This window comes from Teleopsis dalmanni, chromosome 1 (assembly GCF_002237135.1).
Source record: "Teleopsis dalmanni isolate 2A chromosome 1, ASM223713v2, whole genome shotgun sequence".
Lineage (NCBI taxonomy): Eukaryota > Metazoa > Arthropoda > Insecta > Diptera > Diopsidae > Teleopsis > Teleopsis dalmanni.
Genome location: NC_051846.1, coordinates 43,537,897 through 43,548,537, shown reverse-complemented (window position 1 = coordinate 43,548,537; position 10,641 = coordinate 43,537,897). Strand labels below are relative to the sequence as shown.

The following is a 10,641-nucleotide window of genomic DNA, read 5'->3' as shown; positions in this document are numbered from 1 at the left end:
ACGTGCTGTGGAGTTCCATAAGCAAATAAAATATACACGAGTCATAGGCTTAGTCAAGCTGGATACGTTCTATAGTTCAACATTCCCTTAGAGCAAAAATTATTTGACAATTATAGTATAGTAAGATTTTTATTTTTAAACATTAGTTTTATAGAACCAATATAAATTGTTTTAAAAATAATTTCTGTGAATCAAATTCGAAGTTTGAGAGTATCTTGGTAATGATTATAATACGGCGGGATTTCAACAATTTTTTTTGATCGATGGCAAAGACTGATAGCATATAAATTCTCGTCTATAGATGGAACAAGAGAAAGATGAAATCCGATCCAGTTCGTCTGCTTGCTCTTGCTCTCTGTCTTCATGTCCTGAAACACAAACTATAGTTGACATCGCTACCCCGCTACCTTAATAATAAGTCTAAATTCGTTTATTAATTCGGATAAGAATTACATCTCTGATGTGGTGTCAATACCGTCTCGCTTTCCGCGAGCACAAAGATTGATCGATCTTGTTTTGAATAGTGTTGTATAAGTTTTATAAATATTTGATATTTAAGTTTTGTAAAAATGAATGAATTTTTACAAAAGAATGAGTCTCTCCAATCCTCACCTCTACTTCAGAGAGGTGATATACATTCTAAATTTGGTTAAAATGAAAGTTTCTTATATAGAAATCTATAGGTCTATAAATTTAAACTTTAATGAATAAAATCCATATCTGTATAAACAAATTATACATTGTAACTTATTTACAACTAAAACCTAAGCTTCACCCTAGTTTAGCTAGCCCTAGCTAGCTTACAATTAAGCTAGTGATAGTCACAAATGTTGAAGTATATAGTTAAGACAATAATATTGATATTATAGAAGTTTTAGAATAAAAATTATTATAAAATAAATCGTTGTTTATTTCTTAATTTTTATTTTAAACAATAATTAAAAATTGATCAATTAGTCTATAAAAAAAACTATATCATATATAGTAAAATAAATTTTTTTAACGCTATTGAAAATTTATATATCTTTTGAATTTATAGAACTCGAAAATTTTCGTTTTCGATCGCAGCGAAAATGTGCCAAATCAATATTAACAAGAATTCTTGCCATATCAGCTATTATATTCATAGTACTACTGATGACTATCATTTATCATTGCATTGTGGTTGAAAGAATGGGTAAATAAATACTGTTTCTTTTTTAAAAATAAATTTTATAATTAAGTTTTTAAATATTCCAGAAAAAATGAAACAAATAATCTCACTAAATATTAGACATCAGCAAAATGCAAATATCTTAAACACAGACAAAAAGTCTTTTAAGAATATACATCTTTTCAGAGAAAGTGATAATGCTGTTGAATCTGCTAGCGTAGAAGCAGAGTCTACTGATACTATAGCCTCATTGAGTGATGAAAAAAGTATAAACTTACAGCATATGAAAATGAGAAAATTTCATTATAGGTCACGTAGAGACATTACTTACATACCCGATCCTCTTCATTTAGAAGGTGAGCTCGATTTGCAGAATATTTACGGAAAGATTAGATATAAGCGCACTAGAAGTGAACTCTTCAAATTAGAACAGGAATATATCAGGTGTAAAAAAGAGACTCCTTCCAAAAATGATTGTATGGTCGCATTTGCAAAAATGTATCGTCTAGCAAAAGAAATAAGCGATAAAATGGAAAAAATGAAAGAAATTTTTAAAGAAAGTGATACAATATTAGAAGAGAGTGATTCAAAATCATTTGATTCAAAGTACAGTAAGGAAGATAAATTTACTGAATCAAATGATAATAATAATAACGATAAATTTGATAAGTCAACACAAATAAAGACAAAAACTATAAATACAACAACTCCTAATCCTACGAGAGGAACAAAATTAACAGTTGATTTCAATACTTCCAAAGATGATGAAAGTCATACAAATACAACACAAGTAAACAATGGTGTTATTGTAAATGAGGGGACTACGGAACACTCCATTTTAGTTAAGACTACACTAAGCATTACAACTGATGAATCCGTTACTAAAAAAACAAATGATGAAACAACTGAAACTTCAGATGACTCTCAGGAAGATATTGAGAAACTAACTTGGATATTAGATGGAAATGATAGTATTGAAGCTTCAACTACAAAAATTCCTTCGAGTTTAATCGCTACTGATATTGTGTCCACAACTAGCATACGAACAGATGACAATACAACTGAATCTCTTAAAATTAGCTGGATTATAGACGGAAATGAAAATGATCATATTGAAAATATTCCACTAAATGAAGAGAAATGGAAATCAACAGAACTGTCGGTAACTACTGATGGTTTAAAAGTAACAACAAAAACAATGGTACAAAATAATCCTACAACTTTATCTACTAATACTCAAACAGAAACTTTACCCATTGCAACTAAAGGTGCAACGGAAAGGGAGATTGAAACGGAAACTGACGAAAATCTTCGGAAGTCAAATATTGAATGGATACTTGATGATGATGAATACACTGATGAGATATCATCTAAAAAAGATTCAAAGAATAATACAGGCTTACTTAGAAAATTTTCAACAGAAGTACACGAAAATATTTCTAATATAGATGAAAGCATTTTACCAGGCGGTGATAACTTACTTCAAATAACAGTAGTAACGGACGAAACAGTTACAACAAGTACTGAAAACTCCTTGCCTACTATAAAGTTTATCAATAGTACAAATGTAACTATAAGCTATCAAGGTGCTTGTGCATTAGCTTCTTGTGTGCCTGATGTACCACCTACTCCTGTTCACTCACCTGAAGAATTTAAATCTCGAACACATGATATAGCCACAGTGCATCCTTTAGATAATCCAAATAGTTCAGAAAATATGCTAGATAGTTTTGAACGTCATGAAGGGTTCAAAACAGTTGCAAAACAGAATCAGGATGACATAAAAATAAATGAAACGCATTACGTTATTTATGATAGCAAAAAATGGGAAAAAGTATTTAAAGAAACTTCTACTTTAAATAAACAAAGTGAATTAATTGAAAATATTGGCGATTTGGATGCAAACAGTATGCTAAATTTAGGACCAAAGGTTAATCCCATAAATACTAATGGTTTTGGTGGTAAGTTTTTCTGCTTCGAAATGATCTATTCGCATTTATTTCCAATATTTTATAGCTGATACACAATTATTAACATTATGTGAGCGCATGGCAAAACGCTTACAGAATAAGGAAAATGCAGGAGCTCCTATACCGGAAAACGGTTCTGAAACATTTACGCATCCGCCAGCAGCTCAATTTACTAGTCGTGGTCCTGGTGGCTTTCCAGTAACTGGCGAAACTATGAAAGCATCTGCACAATTTATGTTTAATCCAAATTTTGGCCCACCAACAATACCAATATGTTTTTATGTAACACCGGCCAATTTTAGAATGTTTAATCAACCACCTATGTGGTCTCCGCCATATGTTGGTAGTCCCGCTAACTACGGTGGTTCATATGGGTATTTTAATCCAGTCGCTGGTGGTGGTGGTGGTGGTGGGGGTGTTTTCTTTGTACCACAAAACTTTGGGCCAAGTGGAAATTTTTTTGGACCCGCTAGTGCTACAGGTGGTGGGTAAGTTAATATCATTTCTTGAAACACATAAAAATAATATTTTTTTTCAAGTTCTCAAGCAAATATACCAAATATATTTTCGAAACATGCTTCACCACAAAAAAAACAGCATTTCTTCTGCACTTACATGCCCAATCAGAATAACAATCCCAATCAAGGTGTTGGAAGTAGTGGCACTGGCAGTGGTGTTAATAACATAGGATTCTCAAATGCCAACTTTAAAATGCGTATGGCTAATCAGTCAGCTTTATCCGCAAATATTATATATGCATCTTTCTCTGGAGTGGCTAAGCAATTGGGTCAGAAAGATCAATTTAAATGCTCATTGCCAGGTCAAGTAGCTTGTTATGGCGGAAATGAATGTATTAATGAAGAATCATGGTGCGATAATGCAGTCGATTGCTCTGATGGTAGTGATGAATCTGCTTGCACATGTCGTGATCGAATGAGTGAAGAACGCATATGCGATGGGTATGCAGATTGTCCAATGGGAGAAGACGAAATGAGCTGCTTAGATTGTGGCAACTATATGTTTTCATGTTATGATAATGCCAACGAACTTGAACGTTACAATAAATCTACTGTTGCAATGTGTTACAGTGCTATGGAGAAATGCGATGGTGTTATGCACTGCATGAATGGCAAAGATGAACGCGACTGCAGTATGATTGTAAAAGATCTTTCAACGCACATGGTGAGCGCGCATATATATAAATATATGTCTGTGTTTCTTTAGCAATTATCTAAAAATTTTTTAGTCTCATGCTGTTTCAGCTTCAGAGGGATATCTATACCGAAATCATCGCGGTGAGTGGTATGCTGTTTGTAATAACGGCGAAAAGTGGGCAAAGGAAGCTTGTGATAATGAAGGTGACCATATTGGCCAAATTAATATCACTTTTCAGTCATTGGAACTTCCTGGACCTTTTATTGAACCCACTTCACTAGGCAATGTACATTTTGCACAATCTTGTCAAAAACGTGATAGTAAGGATGTGATAACTGATCATGCAACCTATGTGAAATGTGCAGCCACTAAATGTGGTATTACTAAAACATTTACTACTCCATTAGCAAATGTGAAATCTAAACGTTCCAGTAAACGTTCCAATAGCAATTCAAAATTCAATGAAAGAATTGTGGGTGGCACTAAAAGTGAACCACTACAATGGCCATTTGTTGTAGCTATTTATAGAAATGGAAATTTTCTCTGTGGCGGGTCTATATATAGTGAATATTGGGTAATCTAATAATTTTAATTTGTTTGTGTAAATAAATGCTCATTTGTTTGGTATTTTTAAATAGATTATAAGTGCAGCACATTGTGCTATTAACTTTCAGAAATATCACTATGAAGTACGTGCCGGTATGCTACGTCGCACTAGTTTCGCAATGTCAACCCAAATCCAATCCGTAACTCATATTGTCGTACATCAGTTATACGATCGCTTGAGTATGAAAAACGACTTATCGCTATTTCGTTTAGCAGAACCATTGAAATTTAATCGATGGGTGAAACCTATTTGCTTGCCAGATGTTGGACGCACTACAATGGGTGAAGATTGGGTTTGGGGACCTGAAGATGATGTTGTATGTACAGTAGTTGGCTGGGGAGCTATAAGAGAAAAAGGACCAAGTAGTAAGTATGCTTTATACTCATGTGAAATTTGTAAAAATATTAATATATTGAAGGTGATCAGTTACGTGAGGTACGACTACCAATGCAAAAGCGTTGTAAAGAGCAAGATGATCAGGAAGCAGAGGATGTATGTGCTGGAGATACAGACGGTGGACGTGATGCTTGTCAGGGAGATTCTGGTGGTCCTCTCTTTTGTCCAAGTGTTTCTAATTCAAAGGAATGGTATTTAGCTGGTATTGTAAGTCATGGAAATGGCTGTGCTAGAAGCGGCGAGCTTGGTGCTTACACACGTGTAGCATTATATTTAGATTGGATTGAAATGGGTATGCGGCCAGAATTCTTACCAAAACAGCAGCCACTACAGTTATGTCCTGGTTTTGTATGTATATGGGGCGGCAAACGTTGTATTTCTCAAAGTAAGCGATGTAATCGAGAAGTAGATTGTCTAGGTGGAGAGGACGAAGTTGGTTGTATATATAATTTTATGCCAGATGTTGGTAGCGCTAAAAATATTTCCACAACTGAAAGTGATTATTTTCTTAAAAATAAAATGACAGAATCAGTTCCAGTCGAAGTTGTGACTACGGAAAGTACAATGGAGAACGCTGACGATGTATTAACAGCAATGACACAACATGAAGATGATAGTATGGCACAGCAGCATAATAACAACGAAACTGATACGAAAACAAATTTTTCTGAAATTGTTGGAAGTAACCATGCATTGGCTAACTTTAAAAAAACGCCGTTACTGACTGAGAAATCTTTAACTAACGAATCGTTTATACCTGAATTTCTTCTCGGTAGTAAACGTACAATGTTTTCTCAAATTGAAAACGAGACAGATGAAGTTACAACTCTAATATCTGATATTGATACAAATAGTGCGCCCCAGGTTTCCGTGTCTGTAGCAAATCATACTGAAGTGTCAACCACTACATTAGATGACATTTTAAATAGTAGTATGTTGGATGATAAATTGAACACAACTTTTGTATCTACTGCACTAACAATACTTCCAACTAATACAACTGCAATAATAAGAGCAACAACAACTTTAGCCACTGATACAACTGCAATAAAAACTCATAGCTTTGAGGTTACCACGAGTACTACACAACTCCACAATAGTACTACTACTTCGGGATCTACTTCGGGAACAACAACTGAAAGTAACGAGGATATAAGCAGCAATACGAAAGTACCAAATGTACCAGGAAAATTCATATGTAAAATGTATGTTTCCTTTAAATTAATTTATTAAATTTTTTTGATTTATTTGTTGAATTTAAGAATTCCTCAAGTAATTGGATTAGATCATCAGTGTGATCGCATTAGCGACTGTGAAGACGGAACAGATGAACAAAATTGCACGTGCAAAGATTATTTAAAAGGATCTCTGAATATTTTAATATGTGATGGAAAAACTGATTGTGAGGACTTAACCGATGAAGAGGATTGTGGTAATTTATAACATTCAAAAAATATAGGAAGAAATTCATAAAATAATTTTTTTTTTACTTTTTTTTAAGGAACTTGTAAGACTGACGAATTTTTGTGCCCACTTTCTAAAACATGTATATCGTTGACTAAACGATGCGATGGTGTCAGCGATTGCAAATTTCATGAAGATGAAAATCATTGCTGTAAGTGGACTGTATATTAATTGTTTACTGTTGTAGAAAAAATTATTTAAGAGTTATTTCTAATTGTATATCAGTTGCATTGACTAATGGTAAAGATGTACACTTCGATGCCAATAACCAGCCACAATTTAACAATGAAGGTATATTCTCCAAAAACACACATGGTGTTTGGCGTATAGTGTGTGCAGAGGAAACCTCATTCAATACTCACAACGCCAAAACTGCAGCGGAAATTTGTGCTTTGCTAGATTTCAATGGTGTCACCTACTATACTACCACAGTTCCTAAAAAATATGAGCACATAATTCCAATTGATCCGGATATTGAAACCGAAACCTCTCTACCACATTTATCTGATGCAAATATAAGTGATCGCTTTCCCAAACATAAACCGACACATTCTCGACGGTTACGTATAGAAAACACGAAAGAAAATTGTGTGAGTTTATACTTGAAGTGTGTAGCTAAATTGAATAAAACACAACCTGTAAAAACATTAAGTGCTGGTGAGGCTTTGAAGCCACTATCGGAGGACTTAGAAATAATGGAACCAACAGTCATAACTCATAATAAACCAAATGTATTTATAGAACCAGCACCTTCAGATGTATTGATCGAAAAGAAAGTTGAAATAATGGATAAGCTGGAAAAGATTTTGCATATAAAGCCAAATATATCTATTATGGTAAATGATAAGCTACATACAGCCATAGAAGAACTGCATTGGCCTTGGTTAGTTGATATTTACCGCAATGGTGAGTTGTGGTGTTTAGGTGTATTGGTGGACAAGCATTGGGTGTTGGTACATGAATCCTGTCAATATGGCATACGGTATGTATTTCGTAATATTAATGGTAAAATATTTAATAATTTTTATTTTAGTTATACCAATGATTATATTGCTGCACTCTTGGGTGGTGGAAAATCAAAGCAATTACCACATAAAAGTTTAAATGAGCAAATAAGACGGGTTGATTGTACCGAAGTAGTTCCAAAAAGCGATGTAATATTATTTCATTTAGAGAAACCAGTGCACCTTTCACATTTTGTCATGCCCACCTTTTTACCAGACATGTAAGTTATATATCTTCTAAATTATTTATTAATTCTTTATACGAATAATTATTTTCGTTTGTGTAGGAATCAGTACAACAAAACTGTTCAACCTGAATGCATATCAGTGCTCCATGAGGATAAATTTGGACGTATTAAGACAGTTGCAATAACTGAACACAAGAATGATAAATTATGTAATATGTCTAAACTATTTTGCTTTCAATTATTAGAAAGCAAGCCATCCGAAAAATTATTGCGTGATACTGCACTTAGTGCGGAAGATGTGGCAAGTGTATCAGAGGAATTCGATATGAGTTCTTTTGATGAAAAATTAGATAAAATTACACGTTCGTTATCACGAATTACAACTTGTACACAATTTGGCAATAAAAATATAGATGCTACAATTTCTCCTATTGATCAAGGCATCCTCATATGTCGCGAAGAGAAAACTGGTTGGTATCCGACTGCCTTATTCGGTTATAATAACACAAATTGCAGCAGTTTTAACCAACCATTCGCTGTGCGTACATTGGAAAGTGTTTATAATGTTATACAAAATATTACTGGTACGTTGTTTTAACTTAATGTGTATTTTATACAAAGCAACGTTTTATATAGTGCAATTGATATTTAGACAATAGCATGTGTTCGGCTCCTAGATCTCAGCCTTTTTGTGGCACTTATCGCTGCCCTTTAGGTGTATGCCTTACTTCTGAACAGATCTGTAATAAGAAAGAAGACTGTCATGACGGCAGTGATGAAACTGAAGACATTTGTCGCGAATTTAAAAAAGGTATAATAATTACAACATATAATTAAGTAACATGGATTCACATTTTTCTATCTGGTGCAGAGTGTAAAACATCTGAAATAAAATGTCGTTCGACTAGTGAATGCATATCAAAGAGCAAATTTTGTGACCATAAAGCTGATTGTGAAGATCTTACGGATGAGCCTACGATATGTTCCTGTTTTACATATCTCAAGTAAGTATTTTACTTTTATTTAGTCTGTTAGTCTGAAAATAATCTGTAAGATATAATATTAACATTTTATTTCAAAAGAACATTTTGTATTGATTTTGTTCAATAACAACAACTTATATTACTTCTTATATATTTCGTAAGATTAATTATGAAATTTTAATATAGTTCATTTAATTAAAAAAAAATTACTGAAGAACAATAAACTATATATTAAAAGATAAAGTTGAACAAATTTTGTAGAACTTGAACTTGGCATAGAAGGACAGTGGCTACGCTCTTCTATACCCAAATTGAATACAGCTGGAGTATATAAGCGTATCCAACATTTTTCCGATTTTCCTATTTCCGATTTTAATTTAAAGTTCTTTTTTGTGAATTTGTAATATATAATATATATTGATCGGAGCTTTATTAATTATTAGATATTAAACGAAGTGCGTACTTGCAAATGAATTTAATATGAATTAATGAATGAATTAGTGAAACAATTTGATTGTCTTAAATTATTTAATTGCAAAAATAGTTTTTGGGACTCCCTTCCTGTTACGCCCATATATATACATATTTTAAGTTGGTCTACTAAAGTAATCAATTCAGATTACTGAATATCATTTCCTTAAAATTGTTGAATACTTCATTGTCGGGAAAAGATTTTTCCCCTAACAACGTACCTTGAAAATACTAAGGCATAACCTGACTTTGTTTTTGGGTAGAGTTTATTTTGAAATGTTTTAACTTAAAAAATATTTAAAATGAAAGTCTATATCTCATAACCTTATATCAAAAGCAAATAAAATGTATTATTCGTAGAGCAACAGATCCTTCTAAAATTTGTGATGGCATTAGAAATTGTTATGATAAGAGTGATGAGAGCCCAGCTTTATGTAATTGCACTGAAAAACATTATAAATGTGGAAAGTGAGTATAAGATATATTACAATAACATTTCGCTATATTTGTATATAATTAAATATATATATGTATTTGCAGAAAATCAAATGAATGCATACCGCGGGATTTTGTATGTGATGGAGAGCCTGACTGTCCGAATGGTGAAGATGAAAGGTATTGTTTTGGTATTGAAAAACCAAATATATTTAGTTTACCTAAGAATATGCAAACAAATCCAATGTAAGTAATTTATTTTTAACATTATGTTTCAAATAAAGTCTTGTATATTTTACAGTTATTATACTGGACCAGCACAATATGGTCAGGTAATTGAGCAATCTTATGGAATTTGGCATACTAAATGTTTTCCAAAAAGTACGCCACCTAATACCTACGAAGTAAAACAAATATGTAAAAAATTGGGTTATAGTCCTTATCGTCATCCACAGTATCGAATTATAGATGATGCCGCCAATGAAGTTATTGATACAAATGAATTGCCAGATCAGCGTGGTCGTACATTTGGGAATGATAGTTTGATTGGTAAATATCGTACTGCTACTAAAGCAGTTATTGTAAGCAAATTTTCTCCATTATATTTAAATAACGATTTGACACTTTTCCTGAAACCAAGCCGACCAATTGCGGAATTAGTGCGTTGGAATGCTACAGATTCTAGTAATTGCTATAGACTTGAAATTAAATGTGCTTAATATACTACATATATTATTTATATATATATATATATGTTATACATATGTATAAAGATATTAGTAGTGATTAAGCGATTATTTTTATATTAAGACATT

The 10,641-nt window shown here is 32.7% G+C and overlaps 1 protein-coding gene across 1 annotated transcript; it reads left to right on the top strand.

Moving 5' to 3' along the window:
• Nucleotides 1-569: 569 nt before the first annotated feature.
• On the top strand, nucleotides 570-10,547 carry LOC119680324 (serine protease nudel). Its single transcript, XM_038093092.1, has 18 exons — nucleotides 570-627; nucleotides 1,040-1,177; nucleotides 1,240-3,114; nucleotides 3,170-3,611; nucleotides 3,663-4,305; nucleotides 4,370-4,852; nucleotides 4,917-5,250; nucleotides 5,304-6,486; nucleotides 6,544-6,713; nucleotides 6,783-6,896; nucleotides 6,971-7,727; nucleotides 7,779-7,970; nucleotides 8,037-8,521; nucleotides 8,590-8,748; nucleotides 8,809-8,941; nucleotides 9,752-9,859; nucleotides 9,932-10,072; nucleotides 10,128-10,547. Exons 1-18 carry the CDS (start codon nucleotides 570-572, stop codon nucleotides 10,543-10,545), a joined length of 7,833 nt encoding a protein of 2,610 aa, XP_037949020.1. The 3' UTR covers nucleotides 10,546-10,547.
• The last annotated feature ends 94 nt before the right edge of the window (nucleotides 10,548-10,641 follow it).

Bases quoted from the DNA above. Each gene is read 5' to 3' on its own strand.
- LOC119680324 (XM_038093092.1), top strand. From the start codon at position 570: ATGAATGAATTTTTACAAAAGAATGAGTCTCTCCAATCCTCACCTCTA. The intron at 628-1,039 runs GTGATATACATT...TTGAATTTATAG, and splicing joins CTCACCTCTACTTCAGAGAG to AACTCGAAAATTTTCGTTTT. The intron at 7,728-7,778 runs GTATGTATTTCG...TTTTTATTTTAG, and splicing joins TCCTGTCAATATGGCATACG to TTATACCAATGATTATATTG.